The following is a 21,308-nucleotide window of genomic DNA, read 5'->3' on the forward strand; positions in this document are numbered from 1 at the left end:
AAGTAGTGAATTTACTGTGTGGATTCTTCTTCAACGGGCGTACACTGAGGTAGCTACACTGATTTTGATTTCTTTACCTGGATGTACAGCTGAAGAGCTGGCCTAGCATCATCAGGGAGAAGAAAATATCTTATTAAGGCAGGCTTTGGTCCAAAGAAGAGATCATAGATGTACTGACACAACTGTCACGTATTAACCTAGCTTGCCTGTATATAGTTGATGCTGTGGCTGATGAAACACAGACAGCGACAGGGATTACCTGAGTCTTGAGCCTCTAAGGATGGTGGGAATGGGGAATGGGCCTTTCCCAGCTTTTGAAAGCCCAAAAGGAGAACAGTGTATTGTAGATCTCATTGGGTGGGGAGCGTTTCTTACAGGTGGAGTTTCTTACTTCTATGGTAGCTGATTTGTGCACTTTTTTCACATGAACAGCATCCTCCAGAAGCTAGTTTTATGAATCCAAAGTGAAGAGAAACTTCTGATGTGCAGCCTTGAGCCAACAACTTGCGGGCTGGAGAGGTGCAGTGATTCAGCCACAGTCGATAGTCCCTGTTGAGATAAGGCATCCTCCCCAGCCTGTTATCATGGTAGGAACAGAGGTGTCTAGCTGGAGCACTCTGAGGTTTAGGGCTGAGGCCAAAGTCCAGCTTAGTAGGCATTTCAGTTTCTAAGATGAATCTCTAAATAAAATGCCCGAATTGGATCCTTAGTCTAGTCTCAAAGCTAAATTATAAATAAACAATATCTTAATCACTTTATAGTTTCCAGTGTTCTTTCACTGAATGTCTCTGTGCTGGCATTTGGAGAGCATTCATCATAGTGGAGTGTCTGTTTGGTCTGCACATGGTGTAGTTATGTATTAGCTTAGCCCACAGAATGATGTGATAATTCTCGTTCTGACCAGCTGAAGTAATTCCCTCTAACAACTGTGCTCTTCTTACTCCTCTCTTTCAGTTCCCAAGAAGCTTCTGCACGAAACCCAGCCAAGACCAACCAATTACCAAGGAATTCAGAAGCCACATTTTCCGCTGGGACCAAGAGCATTTGATCCCAATGTTATAAGGGACGGTGTGTTCCTTTCTGATGTCTCTTCTTCCAACATAGGACGTGCTCTCCCAGGTAGTTATGACTATTGTGATGTTGGTCTGAACCTAACTGTGTTGTGGTGACTGTTCCCTTCTAACTCCCCTCACATGGTTTTTTATATTGTTCCCAAATTCCATCCATGTCGCAGGGAAGCTTCAAGGCATGAACAGCACTGAACTAAAGTGAACTGTGAAACTCAAATTGGGTTTCTTGAAGTAGCAGTCATGACCACGCACATCAAAACCCATCACAGAAATACTGTGCAGACCTGGCAAAGTGAAAGACAGGGCAGAAACATAGATCTGCCTCCCAGGGGACAGAGGAGTTATCAACTGAGCTTTGAAATATGACGCTATTTTCAGAATACAAAAGTCAAGATATGAACGAAGTGAAAGCTTAGCTTTCTATAGGGATAGGTGAGTAGGAGGAAGGGATGGTGCATGAATAAGAAAAGAACAAGTGAACACGTATTGGGTTAGTTGGGGCTTTTGCATTGTGTTTCCCAACATGCAGGAGGTGGTGTATGACACCGTTACTCCTGAAATTCCCACCCTGTGCTCCCAGAGATTCTCCCAGAGCTTTAGGGTGGGTATAGGCAGAGCTTCCTTGTGTCTACACTCCCAGCAAAGTTAATCCATGGCTTAGATAATAAATCCACAGATAGTTAAGAGCAGGCAATAAAATATCTTTCAGTTTGGAGGCCTTGCTGAAAAATAGTCAAGAAAAGAATTTTACGTCAGCCCGAAATAAATTTTGTGATCCTGGTGATTCTTTTAAGCAAGAAAAAAAATCCTGAATTCGCTTTCATTCATCTAAACATTTAACTTCTACAAATGACAACTTTTGTTTAGTTTACACATTGTTTAATCATTAATTTTTAAAATATGCACCACTTTTCAAACAGAGTTGTCATTTTGAAATTAAAAGCTAAAAGAAAGTTTTAAAAATAGCAAAAGGAAATATTTGGACATTTCTATAATCTCCCTTCCCATTTTATTTTGCTTATTAAAACATTTTGCTAAAGTCAGCCTGGTATCACGAATAACCTCTCCTATGCTTAAACTGTGTTGTTGGGCAAATTTATTTCTAGCTCAAATAGTTTTCTTCAGCCTTGGTGTAAAGTCACAGGGGAATTTTTTTGATTGACTGGAAGCAGCTAAGAAAGGGTGGCGAAGAGAAAACCAGTAGAACATGAGGTCATTAGGCAGAGACAAGGCCTTCAAAGGAGGAAAGGGGATGTCTTTTAGTTTACTACAATCCTGGATTGAATGGCAGATCAGGGAACCACTTAGTGTAGCAAGACATCGCCCTGGCGAGATTGTGTGTGTTTGTTTTTTTCCTGCCTGCACAACTCCAGTCATTTTCTCTCTTCTTTCTCTGTGCTTGTACAATCCTGCAGATGACAAACCAGTTCTGTGGCTTTATGGTGCTCTTTGCTGGTGTGTAGTGTATGCAGAAGAATATTCACTTAGAAACTTGTTTGATTGCATCTGTTCTTTGGACAAGTCAGAAGTAAAAACAAACAAAGATTCTTCTTACATCTCGCATGAGGGGAGTTATGCTTTGCTCTGTCTCCTAAATTCAAACATTGTCCAAAACTTTGCCATTGATTTCCTGCTGAATGTGCCCTTGACACATTCATTTAGAATCATAGAATCATTGAATGGTTTGTGTTGGAAGGGACCTTAAAGATCATCCTGTCCCACCCCTGCCGTGGGCAGGGACACCTCCCACTGGACCAGGGGCTCCAAGCCCCATCCAACCTGGCCTTGAACCCCTCCAGGGATGGGGCAGCCACAGCTTCCCTGGGCAACCTGGGCCAGAGCCTCACTACCATCATCGTGAAGAATTTCTTCCTAAAGTCTAACCTTAATCTTCCCCCTTCCAACTTAAATCATTCCCCATCATCCTATCACTCCGTGCCCTTGTAAAAAGTCCTTCCCCAGCTTTCTTGTACTGAAAGGCTGCTGTAAGATCTCCCTGGAGCTTTCTCATTTGAACAATTGATCTTCAGTGATATCTGTTCTCCTGAAGCAAGAGTTTCTTGGAATATTCTTCCCTTTTGGATCTGCCACCTAGGCACTCGCGTTTAAAAACTTGGCTTCAAGGCCAGCCATTAACATCTTAGTAGCTGGTAACATGTGGCTTTCCCAAGACCATGCAGCTATTCAGTGGCAAAGATACAACTGTGTCTGCATTCCTTGGAGCTGATCCCTTACAGCAACACCGGGACATCCCTCCCTGCAGCTCCTCCTCTGAGGCAGATTAGGGGTTGGCATCGCTGCACGCGTGTTCCGACGCTTAGTCCCTCTCTGTCCAGTAATACCTGTTCTCTTTGACACTCCTTCATTTCTGTTACTGCTTCTCTGGGCTGAGCTGCTTCCTGGCACGCATAATGGGAAACTGAACGTGATGTGTCACGCTGCTGGGATTGCAAGGAAAGAAGGTGGATTAGGCAGCCAGCAACCACAGACCATCTCGTGTGGTGGCTGCTGTCTGAGTGCCTTTGTTTGCATGGCACTGATGGATTATTGGGTTCTTGGGCAGCCTGATCTAGTGGGAAGTGTCCCTGCCCATCGCGGGGGGGTTGGAACTGGATGCTCTTTAAGGTCCCTTCCATCCTAAACCATTCTATGATTCTATGATTATTGGAGATGGAACTAACTGAATTTAATACCTGCAGATAGGTGGAAGCCAGATGCAAGTCTGTCACTTTACATTGCGCTCCTTGCTCCTTGGGAAATGCGCCTGAAAAGCTGTAAGAGCTACAGTTAACCAAGCTTATGGATGGTGGAGCTGGATTCTGTACACCAACTTTTTCATGTGTTTAAAACAATTAGTGTTTTGTGACTAGTGGGGGTGTCTGCCCGCAGATCAATGTGCGGGGAGCACTCAGCAGCGAGCTGATAAGGTCTGAAAGGGTCTCTTTGAGCCTCCTGGAATTAGCTGCCTCCTTAGCTCCAGTCTTCAACAAATAAAATCAAATCATTAACCCATGTTCACTCACCTCTCCAAAGGGGAAATGGTGTCTGGGTGAAACACAATACGAGCAGGCTTCTGAAGGAAGTCATAAACTCAGGTCTGCCCTTCCCAGTGAAGGATGAAGAGAAAGCACGTCTGTTTGCCAGGTGTGGATGGATCACTACAGCGCGACACCGGCAAAGGGTTGCCAGCTCTTCCTGTGTTTTCCAAGACGTATTACGAGCTTAGCTGAACCCACTGTTGATAAAGGCTCCTTTGATTTACATAAGAGAAAAGAAACCTGATTATATATTTGCTGTAGCGTAGGTGGGTGTGTCTAAATGACGACATGAAAGAGTAGGAGATGGGGGAGAGAAGATGCTGCTTGGATGCAGACAAGGTATGTGCTTAGCTGAAGCTACCTGAGGGTTAGTTGCTCCCAACAAAAAGGGAAAATTTGGGTGGGTGCTGTTGAGTGGCTCCAGATTGCTGAACACAGATGCTGACCTGGTGTGGATAGAGCAGGGTAGGGCTGGGGCACGTGCCTCCTTCCTCATTCCCTTTCTGTTTCAAAGCAGAGAAGAAGAAAGGGAGATCAGCCACCTTCTACCCTCTAGACAACACCCCCTTCCTGCTTCCTGTGGATGAGACACAACCGCCGGTGCTCAACAGAAGCATGGAGCCTGTGGGCGTCAGCACAGAGATGGCCCTGCTCAGCAACATCCTAGCAGCATATGCCTTCATCACAGGTAGGTCTCGTGGCTGACACCTCTCTGGGCTCTCATGAACTCATGGTAGACCCTCAACTGAGCCTACATTTCATAGTTACCCAGGGCTAAATCTGCCTCATTGAACTGTTTGTATTATTCATTCATCTCTCAGCAAGTTCTCCCTTGATGGACCTGACCAGGGCAGCTCTGCCAGACAGTATATGAGGAGGTTTATTGTGCTCTGCTTTCTACTGGATTTGCTCTCATCTGAAGTTAAATACAATGTAATCTTACATGTGGTATAATTCCTAATGCTACATTTTCCTGGAGATCAAAGCCTGGCTCATTAGGGAGGCAAACTTGTTGTCCTGTAATTTGGAAAATAAGGAGCACTCGGCTCATTACCCTGCTTAAGAGAATTTGGCTTATCTTCAGTAGAAGTGTGAAGATGAAGTAACTCGAGAGTCTACTTAATTGGATATTTAAATCCAGTTTAGAGTAAGTTTTCCTTGGATCACAGTTTATCTTTCACCCACGTGTATCTTTCAAGTAGTGGAGGAGCAATCTTCTAATAAGATTCACTTTAAAAATTAAAATAAAGATTGTGTGCCCTACTGAGTGCTTAGGACAGCAAAAAGTACAGTTGAAACAGGTTATCTTGCACAGAAGTTTCTCATGCCTCAGCTGCGCGAGGTACCTTGTCAGCAGCAGGGATTGCCTACAGAGTTGGAGGACTTAAACCCCAAAAAGTAGAAGCACTGGCTGAGTAGCATTGGATGCACTAATTCAGCGTATTTTAGGCCAGTTTCTGCTGTTTTACCCAGAAGCAGGACCTTGGTTTCTGTGTAACCAGCCTCCTGAGGCAGGACATAACTGTTCGTGGTCACTTTTTCCTCATGGGTGTTCTCCATTTGTTTAATGAAAGGTTTGTATGCTTATTACCTTGCAATGTTTATTGCCAAACAATATTACCTTGCTAACAATGTTAGTGTGTTGCTCTTTCACTACATGCTGTTAATAATTCTGTGTACTGCAGCCAGTCTGCTAGCACCATTGTAATGGAATTATGCTATTCTGGAGCATTTGAGGTCTATAGAACTAAAACTCTAACACTTGTGAGCTAGTTTTTTAAGTCCGTGTGCTATTTGGTCTTGCTAATTCATTAAATACTAACACATTCTTGGTGCCATGCTCTTGATTTTGCTGAGATACCACCATGCTGCTCCAGGTAAGTATTTGGATATCACAGAATCGTAGAAGCAGACTAGTTTGGCTGGAAGGAAGCTTCAAAGATCACCTAGTCCAATCTTCCTGCAGTAAACAGGGACAATGTCAACCAGATTAGGTTGCTCAGAGCCCAGTCCAACCTGACCTTGAATGTTTCCAAGGATGGGACATCTACCACCCCGCTGTGCAACCTGTGCCAGTGTCTCACCAGCCTCATTGTAAAAAATGTCTTTCTTATATCTAGTTTAACTCTAGCCTCTTCTGGCTTAAACCCACTACCCTTGTCCTATTGCAACAGGCTGTATTAAAAGTTCTGTCCTCATCTTTCTTACAAGCCTCTTTTAATTACTGAAAGGCCGAAGTCAGGTCTTCCCAGAGCCTTCTCTTCCCCAAGCCAAACAACCCAAACTCTCTCAGCCTTTCTTCACAGGAGAGCTGTTCCACCCCTCTGATCATTTCTGAGGCCTCCTCTGGACCCACTCCAACAGGTCCATCTTTCCTGTGCTGAGGACTGCAGAGCTGGACGCAGTATTCCAGGTGGGATCCCATGAGAGCAGAGTAGAGGAGCAGAATCACGTCCCTGAATCCCCTGGCCAAGCTTCTTTTAATGTGAAACAACAAACTCGGGCTTTGCATTTTGGAATCACTGAGTAGATAATTAAGAGTGTTTCTGCACATTAAGTGGAAGGTTCTTCTAAAATGGCAGTGAAGGTTGAATCCAAAGTTCTGCCCTTCCACACATCCAGTAGTGGCATCTGGTTCTGTGGTTTTGTGACACCTTTAAGAAGCAGGTAGCTTAGGTGGAATTAGTATTGTTCTCCACAGAAGATAGCTGAGTAGGATATTTATTTTCTTGCATGGCCTTCTCTAACAAAAGATTAGAAAAAGCAAGCTTAAAATGAATCTTCTGTCTATCGTACTTCTCCTCTCTCTTACTTACAGCAGCCCATTTTTTGATATAAAAATGCCTGCAATCCCAAACTATAAGTCAGATAAATGCTGTTAACATTATTTTCCCCATCCGAACAGTAACAGACAGCAGAAGCTTGTAGGATTTATGGTTGGGGACAGTTGGGACTAGGATTCAGGGCTGCTGGCAACGTCACGTGGACTTTGCTTCAGTTTACCACAGCAGAACACTTTGACTCTGTATTGGTTTTGTAGGGCACAAGACCTCAGTTCATCCCCTTCACAAGGGGCAGGAGCCTCTAGATTTTACTGTAGAGTAAATAATAAATAAGGACCTCTTTCACTGCCTTGTTACCGTGGGATTTGCTTGCCCTTTCGTGGTATGAATTGCTTGAAATATGTTCGCATTCACTGGATTTCAAATAGGTAAAACTCAACCTCATGACTTTGGTTTCCAGTGATGAGTTCAGGGGCTTGTTGTTCATGTTTTCCAGTGTACTTAACCATGGCTGCTAGATGAGTTTTAATCTCAATGATATTTATGTTCAGTTTGTTATTTATTACTAAAATAATTGATGGCTGCTCCATGGATTGAAACAGCAGATGCCCTAAACCATCTATATCTGCTGTGTGTAATTTAGCTCCCTGCTTTTAGTGGATGGATTTGGTCTGATTTATTTTGTTCTATGTGAATGTGGAGAGGGTTTAGATTAGGAGTTCAAAGACAAGCTGTGTCACAGGGCACAAATATCATCTGTATAAAACTAGAGCACTGCAAATCCACCCCCCTTCTTATTGCAGATTTTGAGCAGCAGAACATTTGACAATTTTTGTGCTCGCCTGAGTTTGGGGCCCCGAAGGCGGCGTAAACCACAGCAGCTGCCGGTGCCCATAGAGGAGCCATTATAGTGGCTCAGGAGAGGCTGAGTGTTGGGTGGCCAGGAAGGGCTGGGGATGGTTCACACATCTTCCCACTCCTCCTGACCACAGCCTCAGTGCCAAAGGGAAACATTACTGCAAGAACTGCTCTGTTTCGTAACACTAAAAACATCCCTCAGGTAAACCGCAGACTCAAAGTGCTGTATTCAGGGCTCCCCTGTGCTGAGGAGTTGGCTCAAAAGAGGACTTTGCAAGAAATATCTGTAAATAGGCGGGGACAACATATGAAGATGGTTTTTTTCTGTTGTAAGCCCTCAGACCCAGTCCAGGAAAAAGCAGCTATGGGCACTTGGTATTTCATGGGTAAAGTGTATGCTTGAAAGGATGATCCACTCTACCACTATTCACATTTTCTGCACTAAATGGCAGGTTTTGGTGGGTGACTGCAGATGAAGAGTCTGCAGGCTCGCTCACTCGCACATGCAGAGCCTTGCAGTGCTTAGAAAGAAGTGTCAATATTAGCAGTAGCCTCTTCTCATTTCCACCATCTTTTTGATTAGTATTCCCATGTAAAATCTGGGAACGTTCTTGCTGACAACCAAGGAGTAAAAAGTCACAGCACAGCAGGAAGCGAAGCCTCTTTGTGGGAGAGTTGGTTTTCACCATCAAATCTATTTGCATCACCACGGTTAGGAGTATCAAAGCCAGTTAGGTGTTAGTCTTACCCAGCTTCCAGAACCCTGAGAACAACATTTCTTCAGAAACAGGAAGAAAGAATAAACAATTTCAGTGAGGAGTGAATTTATCTGCTGATCAAACCATACATATTATTTAGAGTTCAGTCCTCCCAAAGACTCAGGGATGCCCTTAATTTGAAAGCTGATATTCTTTATAGAATTAGGTCTTTAATTATATGCAATCTCTGCCTGCAAACCTCAGACCTGTTATTTGTAGTGGATGTGCTCCAAAACACACACTTTTTTTGGAAAGACTTCACCAGTCTCAGTGACAGCTGGAGCTGTCTTTGCAGTCACAGTTCACCAGCAAGACCAGAACGGTCCCTCATGGGTATATAAATATTAAACATTCAAATTGTGTCACAGCACTTCCAATGCCTGGACAGGGGGCTTATTCTTGTTTTGTCATTGCATTCAGATTGAAGTAGTTGGAGGGAAACCTTCAAAAATCCCTGTTTTATTCTGCTTCCACAAGCAAAGCTTTACTGCCAAGTTATTAACAAGGGGCTTCCAAAAAAACGACCCAGGGGAGATCATTCCACCTTTTAGACTGCTTGGCCTGAGCCTTATTAATAAGGAGCTCCCGGAGAGCTTCTTCTGTTCTACCAGGGGATTTCGGCAGCCTGTGGGGCTAACTGTAAATTCCCTAGAAGATATTGTTCCTACTGTTTGTCTGGCCGTGCTTAACGCTGAACCTTTTACTGGGGCCCTCTGAAATTTTCCTCCCCACTGAGGTTTCTGAATGCATGAAGCCATCACAGGAAGCTAGCAGCGTTAATGCCTAGATTGGTTTTTATTTATTGAAACAATTTATTATAATAGCAATAACAACCTTGGCCTGGGGCATTTCCTGGGGAATTAATGGCAGTCTGGGCTGATGCTCCCAGCAGATTGTTAGCCCTCAGGAAACAGGCTCCGTAATTGCTGCTGGTTTGGTTGGAAAAACAAAATAAAATGTGTTTCTAATTTTTGTCCAGTTTGAGCGCCTAGAAAATGGTTGCTTTTCTATAGAGGGGTATAAAGAGCATACATATTTTTTTTATGCATGGATTAAATTCAGGCTTGAATCAGTGGCATTTTCATCAATGCATTCAGTCCAGAAAAATAGCAGGAAGGGGAAAGGTAGCACCAGCTAAAGAGATTCATAGCAACTAGGTCCTGCTAGAAGTTCAGGAGAAAAACAGAGCTCTGAGCTTTCATCCACAGCAGTGGAAGAAAAAGCTACAGTGGTCAAAATCTGTGTGTTAATGGGTGGACAAACAGAGGTGCACATGAATGCATATCAGAACTACATTAAATCCTGCTACTGATGCCCATACACTTTTAAAGAGCATTTTTTTTCAAATATAATGAGTGTTTTGAGTAGCTTCAGTGTTGGTGTGATGAATCTGAACCATCTTCAAGTTTTTGGAAGAAGCTGAGCATCCACTTGCTGAAGAGGATGCCCCCTTTTAGTCTTTGCAAGTAGAACATGTAATGGGGGAGCATCTCTAAGTCATCAATCGACAGTCAGACCCTCAAATCTAAGCTATTGCTGACTTGGCTGTTTCAACTGAGAAAAAGCAGAGCCCGTGTTTTTTAGCTTAAGTTGCTCTTTCTGCTGTGAAAAAAAGAGATATTGCTCTGCGAGTGTATTGTACATGTGATAAATGCCAAGACTACAGTTGAACCGTAGGGTTACAGCTCATTGAGGAAGTCCAGACAGTGTCTCAGATATTGACAGAGTAGCTGTAGGAGCTCATAAATGCCACTGAAGCCCAAAGATTCAATTACAGCTATCGCATTGCATGAAGAGCTAGACCTACAAGCACAAGCAAGGGATGAAAAATTGTTGCTTAAGTAGCAATCGAGATGCAGCTTGCTCATCAGCTGGATAGAGAAGCATGGAAAAAGGAGCGTAGAGGAGAAAGGAAAAGTAGGACATAGACAAAAACAGGGGAAGAGCAACTGCATGTGTCTGTGTCTCAGACTCCAAAAAATGTTTTTTTAATGAGTTGCTTTAAAACAGTGAGCAGTGGAACTAATGCAACCAAATCAAGCCCATGTGTGTGCAGGAACGTGGTGCTCAGGAAAGTGGGTTTGGCAGCTTGGCAGAGGGGGGACAGACTGGACCATGTATCTTCCAGCACAATCAGATCAGTTCTGCTCATTCATTCTTCTCACACTCGCACACTCTGGGTGTCCTCAGAACCTTCCTTAAGCCTTCTTGCAAAGGAAGCTTCGCAATAACTCTCCTGATTTATAGTGCACGCGGAGGTAAAAGTGCTATCAGGTAGTGATTCTGCTTTTCCTGAGGTTTTTCAATCTCTGAAATTTAGGCCACTTCTTTGCTGCTCGCACATGTGCCCAATGGGCAGCAGCTTTGCTGCTGCACAAACAGGACTGCAGCTTGAATTTGAGTTCTACCCCTTTGGTTCAGAGTTGCCATTAGCTTCATTGGAGCCAGGATTTCCCTCAGTCATACTTTGAACCATAGAATCATTATGGTTGGAAAAACCCATCAGCCCAGCAGCTCCATGTCTACTAAGCCATGTCCCAAAGTGCCACATCTACACATTTTATGAACACCTCCAGGGATGATGCTACTACAAGAACCATTGGCACATCCTTTGTGCTTGCTCTGGTATCTTCTCTTTTACCTTCGTATTTTTGCTCTCTCGCTTTTGTTGAAATACATTAGCTTAAAACCTCTGTCTTTATTCTCTCTTGACTTTCCAACTACTCCTGTATTTCTCTCCTCTTTCTTTTTCTGGACTTGCTGAATGCATCTGCTGCAGTCTTCTTCTCTCATTTTGTAGTTTCTCTTCAGCCTGTTTTTTCCCCATATGATCCACACCAATCACTCTACAAACAGCCTCATGCCAGCTTTCAAACTATCATGACATCTTCCTCAACCTTGACTTGTCAGTCACCTTTGAGATTCATTTGGGAGAGAAGTGAAGAGCACAAAGTCTCTGTAACTGTTCCACAAGCATCTCCAGGCATTGAAATATGTGTTGTCTTGAACAGTGCACAAGTCAGTGCTTGGGCTCTGATCACAGAATCAGAGAATAATTTAGCCTGGAAGAGAGCTCCAGGGGTTGCCTGGTCCAACCCTCTACTCAGAACAAAGCTAACTTCATATTTAGAGCCAGCTGTGAAGTTAGAGCAGGGTCTTGTCCTGTTCAGTTTTGAATATTTCCAAATGGTTTCCAGTGACTCTTCTGCAAACTTTGCTTTGTGGAGATGAGCTGAAGAGGGCAGTTTCTAGAAGCACTCTGGGAGGAAATGAAGGTAAAGCACAGATTTTTAGTTATTGAGAACTTTTGGGACCAGGCTGTCAGCTGGTGGGAATTGTTACAGCTCCATCACTGTGTTCAAGGGAATAAGACTCGTCTGAGGAACTGACTCAGTCCTTGAACTCAGGAGTCTCAGCAGACACATAGGAGTAGAGCTGGACTTTATACCTCTGCTTGATTCATCTTCACCCATTCGGAGTATCTATAAACCTGGAATATGCCAAGATGATTCAGCCCAGGGGAATTGCAGCAACAACGTTTATCATAATTACGCTTCTAAGTAGTCCTATGAACTGAAAAGAACCCCAAAGTTAGTAAATAAACAAGATGACCTAGTTTATAAAGCGTTGTGGATCCTTTGGAGTCTTGTTATATCACCTCTGAAATGTGGCTATGCAGCATTCATCCTGTTAGTGCAGCGACTCTAGCTAAGCTGGTGGAGCCCAGGTACACGTTTTGGTGGTGTGGGCAGAGAGCCAGCTCACTTGCCTTAGATAAGCAAATGGAACCTATGAATAAATAACATGCATTTTTTCCATGCTGCAAGGCTTCCCATTTCAGCTGGGCCACGGCACGGAGAGCTTTGTAAATCATCTCTATTCCTCATATGATGATGATGGATATGACAGAGAGATGCGCTTATCTGCTGCTGGGTGAGCAGTTCCCTAATGTCAACTCTGCTCCTGCAGCCACTGGCATTAGCATTTAATTCTGCGGGCTGCTCCTTCCCCTTCCAGACGACTCGAAGACACGACTGCAGCGAACCCACATTCTGCATGTGGGCAAATGTCTTGGCAGCAAATCCACCGTTTAAATTCTCCTTCCTGATCTCCCTGGGAAAAAAGAGACAAAGGTGATTCTATGATTCTATGATTTAAGGCTTGGAAGAAAAAGCAACCATCGGGAACTCTGAGCCTCTAGATGTGGGGACTGGGGTGTGCACAGAGGAGCTGCGTGCGTTTTGTTCTTTTTAGGGTTGTTCTCAATAATGGTTTTCTTTCCCCTTTCAGAAAACCCTGAGCGAGCTGCTCTGTATTTTGTTTCTGGAGTGTGCATTGGACTCGTCTTGACCCTGCTGGCCCTGGTGCTCAGGGTGTCCTGCCGAACTGACTGCAAACGCTCCTCCCCGAAAAAGCCTCCTCGGGAGCGGGAGAGCGATAGCGACAGCAGCGGCAGCGATGACGATTCGGATACCACTTCAGACCTGTCTGCGCGCAGGCACCGCAGGTTTGAGAGGACTTTGAACATGAACGTCTTCACTTCAGCGGAGGAGCTGGAGCGAGCTCAGCGGCTGGAGGAGCGGGAGCGCATCATCCGTGAGATCTGGATGAATGGGCAGCCGGACATCCCAGGGACCAGGAGCCTCAACCGTTACTACTAAGTGATGGGGAGTCCAAGCATCCTGCCCTGCACCCTGGGGCTCTTCCACACGTGACAGAGGAGAGGGAGGGAAGGAAGGAATTTTACGTGCGTGTCTCCTCTTTTCCTTTCAGTCGTGCCGGAGCAGTCTGGATGGACAGCAATAAAGCTTTTCCCATCTCCTTCTCCCTGACATATTGCTATCACCCCTCTTCACAGACGCTTTCTGGTTCCAACAGAGGGGTTTGCCAGCTTCATTTCTTAGTAGCAGGCAGGAAGGTGACAATGAGAGTCCTCTCGTGTGGAACATGGAATTTGGCACGCTGTGGTACAAGTGTTCCTCTCTTGGCTAGGAAGAGAAGTTGTCCAGGTTTTGGTGTTCATTTAGGATTTTTTGGTTTCCCTTTCCTGAGGACTGTGGGAGAATTGTGAACAAAAGGACAGATCTGGAAAGATGATTTGGGAAGGGAGGGGGAGGTGCATCCTGACCAATTGTCTTGTGACTTCAGAAGCCATGAGATTAACCTAATTAAAACCCAACGGCAAATATGACTTGTTAAGAACTAGGGGCTGGGGGGGAGGGGGATTCTTCCATCGTGAAATCATCTCGGTGCTTGGATGTTTGCCATAGTGTATTCAGTTATTTATGGCTGTCTTTTCATATTCCTTTTCAATGGGAACATGTATTTTTTTTTTTTTACTGACACCTCAGGGATAAAATCCTATTATTTTTTTGAGTCTGTTCTCCCTGCTGGCCCCTATCAAACACAACCCAACCCACCTCCAACAGTGAAATTATGGTAATATAAGAGATGTGTCAGTGACCAGTGAGAAGTTAACAACCTCAAAGAGGTTGAAAAGGGTTTTCTTTTTGTTTTGTTTTAAATATATATATATATATATTGGAAGATGCTGCACAGGAATGTGCCTTATTCTTTTTTTTGTTGTTGTTGTTAAACTACAGTTTTCCTATGGATAGCAATGCACAATGTTTTATATATTTTATTAAAAAAATAATAAAAAAAGAAAAGGTCTATGTTTACCAGAGGAAAATGGAGATAGAAGAAGCCACATATGACAACGGAATGGGTAATAAATGCTAAATAAACTCTGGTTTGCTTCAATACTTTTGAATTTGCATTCTCACTTTTGGCACAGATGTTGCTCAAGGGAGATGATTTGGAAGAGTAACACACCTCTGCAGGTAATCAAGGCTGATGTCTTCTTCATGCAGGAACTTGGAGGCACTTTCTCCTTTGGCTGCAGCCCATCAGTCTGCTTCTGCAGTGCACGTGGGCAGGAGTGAGCACCTGAGCAATGTGTTGGTTCTCAAGGGGGCATCTCAAAGCTAACCTGCAGCAAGTGAGAGAGTCCCAGTGATTTCATGATGCTTTGAGTCCATACCTGAGCCAGAAGCAAATGCTAAATGAGCCAAAAAACCCAAGGGAAAAAAAGGTGAAATATATTTTAGTGTTCCTTCAGTGATCTCTTGGAGTGTAGAATGGGACATCACCACCCTACTCACTGTCTATGTGCTTGTTAGTCGTTCCCCTGCATCACTTCATCCCACTTCAGTCATAACACTTGGTGTTTTTCAAGTCTGCACAACACTGCTGTATCCTGCACGGCTTTGGGACGTGCTCCTCAGTCACTCAGCCATGCTTATGTCTTAAGAGTTCACAAAAGCATTCCGTCTCTTGCAGAGTGAGAGCAAAGCTGAGTAACTGGAACTGGTGTTGCAGGTGATACGCACCAGAGATGAGTCTGACCAGTGAGAGGTGGCTTCAGCTCTGAAGGCAACACTATTACCTCAGAGCAATTCTTGTTCCTAGGGCTGTGAAGGTTCAAGTGGAAAGACTCGGTGTGGACCTGGGAGGTAATTTTGCAGCTGATGTTTGGAAATGAAGCAGGAAGCAGGTTCTGAGCCCTGGCTGCATTGCCAGGTGCTGTGCTTTATCTGGAATGTGGAATGTGCTCTGCTGAGGGTTTAGAGGAGAAGCGCAACAGGATGAGGTCAGTGGGATCAGCTTTGTGGGCCATGTGTTTTCCCCTGTAGTCCCTCAGCTTTGGTGATTAAAGCACAACAAATTTTCAGATTGAGAGCTCTGTGTCCTGGGAGATAGATTGCAAAACCGATTGTAAAAATGCTATAAATGTATGGATTTATGTATATGATTTTCCCAAATGATTTATTTTTGACCAGAGGAAAGAGCAAGTGCAGTAAGTCTGAGCGTACTCCATATTCAACCGAGAGATTAAAATCCCTGCTTCAAATGTAAATCACAGCTGAACCCCAGTGACAAATGGAGGAACAATTGTCCCTTAGCATTGCTGGTGCTGCTGTAAATCTTCCAGTCACAGCCTGCAAGAGAAAGGAGCAGGTTGCGCGGTTGCTTTTCAGAGTTGAGTAGACAAGCCCAGCTCAGCCTTGCCCTAGGTAACAAGGTGTAACAGAAGTAGACTCATGGTCTTTACAGCACATGCAGTACTTTCACATACCTTCTAGCTCCTCTTGTCTCAAGGCCATGCATTTCCAAAGAGGCTTTGACTAAAGAGAAAGAAAAAAAATACAATCCTTTGAGCTACTGTAAGTAAAAGACTTTAAGTCATTCTGTAACTATTTCTGGATTTGTCCCAAAAGTGCTGAATGGTTTGTCTAGGGGAAAAAAAGCACAATCAAGGTTTGTGGGGCAGGAGTTGGTGGTTTACCTTGAACTCTAAACCAATGGAGCCAACCCACTCACCTGGAGTAAAGAAGAGCAGGTAAATCCATATTTCTTACCCACAAAAGCTTATCTTACGCACACAGAGCTTTGGAGCTGTCTGTGTTCAGTCTTTTGTGTTGCGCTCACCATGTTGTATGAAACACTTAAACACTTGTAGAACCAGGGTGTAGATAATACATGCTTTTCTACCAGGCTAATGTGAATCCCTCTTGCAGAAGCTTAGGAGTAGCTCTGCTCTCTTACTTCCATGCTTATTTAATTTTTTTACATTAAAGTGAGATCTTGTTTCCAGAATATCACTATATAAATTCCCCAAGATAAATAAAGGAGTGGAAATCAACTTTTGCTGTTTCACGACTGAATTTCCTAATCAGTGACCTTTTGGATAAAAAGAATCTGAGGTCATTTTCCACGAGAATCTATTCCTTATGCCTCAGTTTACTTTTATAATTTTATAATGGAGGAGAACAGAAGAATCCTGGACTCTGAGTTGCACTGTCAATTTGTTTTAAGGGGAATCACATGTATTGTATTTAAAGGAGACAGCGTCGCTGTTGCTGTGTCCCGTCTGCTGGGCTGCAGGCTAATGGCAAGTGAGCCTCGGGAAGTGCGTGTGCTACATAGTTGGAAACTTTCACGCTCCTGCAAATTACAGGATACCTGGACTAGTAACCACAGAACCATTCAATTACAGTTCAATAGCTCATACCGTGTTGGCTTTGTAAAAGAACGTGATGGGTTGGAAAATTAAGGGTCCTTCTCCTGGGAGAAGCTGAACATGTGGAAATGATGGTTTGGGCACTCAAAGAGTCAACCACAGATTTGTTATCCTCTTGGCTGGTGGGACAGATGGGGCTGGTTCTACAAGAAGTCAGAGTTGTGTGTGGAGAAATGGCAGAGAGGTAAGTTGTTCCAGTTAGATACCCACTGTGCTCTCCCACCCATTCCTCAGCGCCCTTGAACTTCTCAGGGATGCTTTCGCATCCCACTATCACCCAGGCCATCGGCACTGACCTGTGCTCAATGTACCCTGAAAATCTCGGTAATATGGAGTTTGCTGCCTTTCCCATGTCCACCCTGGTGTTCATATCCTCGATGAATTCCAGCCAGTTAATGAGGCGTGCTTTTCCCTTCCAGAAACCGCAATGCCACTACTTAACCCCTTGCCTGCCACCTTTCCCAGCACCCCAGGGGCTGTGCAAATAAAGTGTGTTCGCTTAGCTGTTGTACTGCCAGGATATAAAGCATGTGCTTGTGGTGCTGAGGGGAATCTGAATTTCCTCCTGTGCTGCATGGACTCTCTTAAGTTTATGGAGGCATCAGAAGCAATTAATCATCTTAGACTGGCCCAGAAATCCCTCTGCTCACATTCGTTACCGAGGTCTCCACCACAGTGAAGTTTTAGTAATACAAACTGAGTTTCTAGTGTCCTTAGATACCTAGAAAAAAATGACGGAGCGTTGCTTGCTTTTCCTTGTCCACCCATTATAATTGGTGCAGTTTGCATCCTCACATAATTTCCTCCATTTTCTGTTTGTCTGTTATTCTATTTGTGCAGTTGCCTCAAGGACTGTCACAGTTAAGCTTTACTTCACCAAAAAGGCAGTAGTGGTTTTGGTTCATTCCACTGCGGCTCAACTTTATGTTAGAACAGGTGTGCACTCACTACCCCTCTGGTCTGAAGGTGCTCACCTGCTCTGGGTGGTTGTGGTAGTTTAGTAGAATTTAAGCAAATCAATTGTGTTGGGGGGTTTCAGTTGCCCACCACTAATGGACCTATTCCAGCAACAGTGGGGTAATTGTCACCATTTAGAGGTTTGCATCAGGGACCCCCGAGTTCCTGGTACGGTCATGGAATCATAGAATGTCCTGAGTTGGAAGGGACCCACAAGGGTCATCGAATCCAACTCCTGTCCCTGCAGAGGACACCTCAACATTCGCACCATGGGGCTGAAGGCTTTGTCCAAAAGTTTCTTGAATATTGTCAAGCTTGGTGCTGTGACTGCTTCCCTGGGAGCAGCTGTTCCAGTGCTCTACCACCCTCTGGGTGAAGAACTTTTTCCTAATATCCAGTCTATAATCTCCCATGGCATCTTCCTCCCATTCCCTTGGATCCTGACATTGTGAATTATGTGTTTGCTGAACAATGACTACGTGAAAGCCACTCAGAAGCCTACGTGCAATGGATGCTCTGGGAAGTGCATTCTGGTGGACACTTGCTTATATCATGAAAGCCTAACCAATTCCCATGTGAGCCCTTCCAGAAGGATGGATGGACTTGGCTTTGTCCTCAAGGCTGAAGAGTGCAACTGACCCATGATTTCCCTTGCGAGGTGTCTATTTGCTGAAAGGAGGTACAAGATACATTCCTTGGTTGAATGTCTGGAAATACGACCAGAAAAATTCCAGAGGCAGGTTTGATGGATTTCTATCCTGATTCTCTTTTGCCTCTCTCTTATCACCAGTGGGCAGCTCAAGAAGGTCCCCAGAAGGAAATGAAGTGCTGGACCAATGTGATCAGAGACCTTGGCAGGTTGGAGGTGGGGGACAGCGAATTCATAGAATCATAGAATCACCAGGTTGGAAGAGACCCACCAGATCATCGAGTCCAACCATTCCCATCAATCACTAACCCATGTCCCTCAGCACCTCTTCCACCCATCCCTTAAACACCTCCAGGGAAAGTGACTCAACCACCTCCCTGGGCAGGTCTCTAATCACCAAACAAGGTTTTCTAGTGTTGAAGCTTCACCTTCTGCCGGCAAGAGGCTGTTGATGTTGTGCTTGGGCACTGTGGTCAAGACCATGAGCACGGCCAGGAATCCGTGGTCTCTAATGCTATTACTACAACCTGTCAAAAATAGCAAGATTTGCTAACCTGTTCTTCTGGGAGCAGTTTCTGTGGGCCAGACTGATTTCACAGCACTGGAGAAGTCGCTGGTGTGGGAACAAACCCGTGGAAAGATTCCCATCTACATACATGTGTCAGTGATGCCTTCACAGTGCACTTATCCACTTCCAAATTCATGGTTGCTTCCCAAAACACCCAGTACTGATAAAATTAATGAGAAAACATTTATAAATATGGATATATCTTTAATTCGAGAAAACCACTACCTGATTTTGTTTTGTTTCATCTCCTTTCTCTTTTTTTCCCCTTCCAACTCAATAACAAACCAAACTAGTAAAACTAAAAACTCCACATCATCTCCCAAGACCTAAACAAACCCACACGTCTTCTTTTTTTTTTTCATTCTGCAGTACGAATGTCTAAATAAAGTGCTTTACAAAAACATTTGGCAAGGAATTTCTTTTATTTTTCCTTATTTAAAGAAATTAATTTAAAAATTGACTTCTCCAAAGAGCATGTCTAATTTTCTTATCAGTTGTCCTTCTAGAGGAACTTCTAATGACTGGAGAAGGGTGTGAAATTGTGCTAATGCCCAATTCATCGTTCCGTGGAAGCAATTTTCTTCGAGGTGTTCCAGTCCCTCCTACACTACTGCTTTGCTGAGCAACCTCTTAGAGTCCTCCTCCGTTTCACCCCTAGATTCCCCAGCTGTGGCTAGGACTGTAAATTACGGCACTCCTCCTTCTTTATTTCTCCTAGGTGACCTGTGCAACCTGTTTCCCACTAACTGCTGAATAAAGTCCATGTTTTTCATGGCATTGGGATGGATCTTGGCTTTCACTAGTTCATCTGCCTTCTTTCTGTTGAACAGTTTGGGAGATAGAAGGGAAAAATAAAAACCTTGCTTTTGATTTCTTTTTTCCCTTGAAGGACAACATTCTGAGCAAATCCGGGTGACTGTGAAGGACAACAAATCCTCATGTTGAGGCTGAGCTTGAACAAGGTAAATGCGGTCTTGATGGGGACCTATTTCTGCCAAGGCTTTGTGTCCTTTGTCAAATGCAAACACTGCCACTTTGGCACCTCCTGAGAACTTCAATCATTTCTCCTGCATAATAAGCTTGTATTTTCGGAGCAAACAATTTCTGAGAACAAATAGTGACAACAGATGGAAACAAAGTCAAATTTCATTCCTGGAGCTATAAGAGAAACACCTCCTCTCCCCTTCTATTATAGCTTCATAAAGAAATACGAGCTATAATGACGTGATGGAAAGTGGCATTAAAACCCTTGACATGGGACATCTAAGTGGAAGGGCATCTTTAGTTTCTTTCAGGGCATTGACTTGGCTTGTTTATTTTCTGGTTGTGTTTAGAGTCTGATGTTATTCTGTATGGTGAGGGGAAACATAAGCTCCTCAGAGCACTTATCTGGGGGTGCAGTGCCATGCTGGAAAAACACCTTTTGGCTTTTAAAAAGGCAGCAATTTGTACATTCCTTTTCTTGCAAATGTCTTTAAAATCCTCTTTTATGTGGAATGGCCCTTGCCTCATTCTCCGGTAACAGGACTTTTGTTTAAATGAATGAATTGCTTAGAAGGGACAGAAGTAGTTCTCCCTCCAGCTCCTGTGTTTTTGGAGCCTCTAGACCACCCAGGAACAGCCAAGCTTGGAGGCATTGAATGTTTTTTCTAAACAGTTCTTTGTATGAATTACTTTCCTTTCTGGAAATAGCACTGTATTGCTCCAAAGTAACGACCCAGGAGGATCTGTGAGTGTTGTTTCAGCCCATAGCTGTCCTAGGTATCCGAGTTCCCAGTGTGATTACAGTACCAGTAAAGCATCTGTGTATTTCTGGCATCTTATAAAAGGACAATTTCAGAGAAAAGGCTCAAGAGGGCTCAAGCAAACCAATGTGATTCAGAAATGCTGAATTGTATCCAAAACCAATGCAAGATTTTTCTCTTGGAACTGGAAGTCATCTGGCAATGACAAGGTTGCTTCTGCGAACTGATAAACGAAACAAGAAAGAGTAATTGCTAATGATACAGCCTGAAGATGAAGGAGCTCATCTGACAGAACTTACGGATGGTTTTCCTAGGAGGGAAGGCTGAATGCTGTCTGACAAGACCCTGAAAGATGCAGCTCTGCAATCCTGACACATTTTTGGGACCTCCCACACCCCAGTGCTTCCTCTATCATAACAACACCTCAGCAGGATTCCTTATCCGGGGCTATGTCAGGATTCACAGCACCAGTGATGCTGCATCCCTTAGCAGATTGTCCTGTGGACCATGGGAGAATGAAAACCACCAGGACAAGAAGGGATGAGGATGGTGAAGCTGAGCCTCTTGCCAGTCTGTTTGCTGAGGGCTGGAGTGCATCAAGGAACAGGCTATTTCTCCTTGGCAACCTCCCACTCCAAATGCATCAGTCTATGCTCCTTCTGTCCCTCCCTGCCCCACACATGGGGGGCAGACAGAAGAGCAACCCTCCTGTGATTGCCTTCCATTTCCAGACCTGCCTCCACCCTGATGGCAGGATCATGGCTTTTCCTGCATGGAGGGACCTGTGTAAGGATGAAAA

General features: G+C 44.2%; 1 protein-coding gene across 10 annotated transcripts in view; it reads left to right on the forward strand.

Moving 5' to 3' along the window:
• The window catches only part of EVA1A (eva-1 homolog A, regulator of programmed cell death), a 196,730-nt gene extending 182,460 nt beyond the window's left edge, over positions 1–14,270 (forward strand). For 9 of the 10 annotated variants that reach the window (XM_069850756.1, XM_069850759.1, XM_069850760.1 and 6 more), the window contains 3 exons: positions 955–1,119; positions 4,623–4,796; positions 12,798–14,270. In XM_069850756.1, the coding sequence (XP_069706857.1) occupies positions 955–1,119; positions 4,623–4,796; positions 12,798–13,168 (710 nt within the window). In that variant the 3' untranslated portion in view covers positions 13,169–14,270. The remainder of the gene's footprint in view (positions 1–954; positions 1,120–4,622; positions 4,797–12,797) is intronic. The other variant, XM_069850757.1, reaches the window with a different exon arrangement.
• Positions 14,271–21,308: the final 7,038 nt, after the last annotated feature.

The sequence above is a fragment of the Phaenicophaeus curvirostris genome, chromosome 2 (assembly GCF_032191515.1).
Source record: "Phaenicophaeus curvirostris isolate KB17595 chromosome 2, BPBGC_Pcur_1.0, whole genome shotgun sequence".
NCBI classification, from domain to species: domain Eukaryota; kingdom Metazoa; phylum Chordata; class Aves; order Cuculiformes; family Cuculidae; genus Phaenicophaeus; species Phaenicophaeus curvirostris.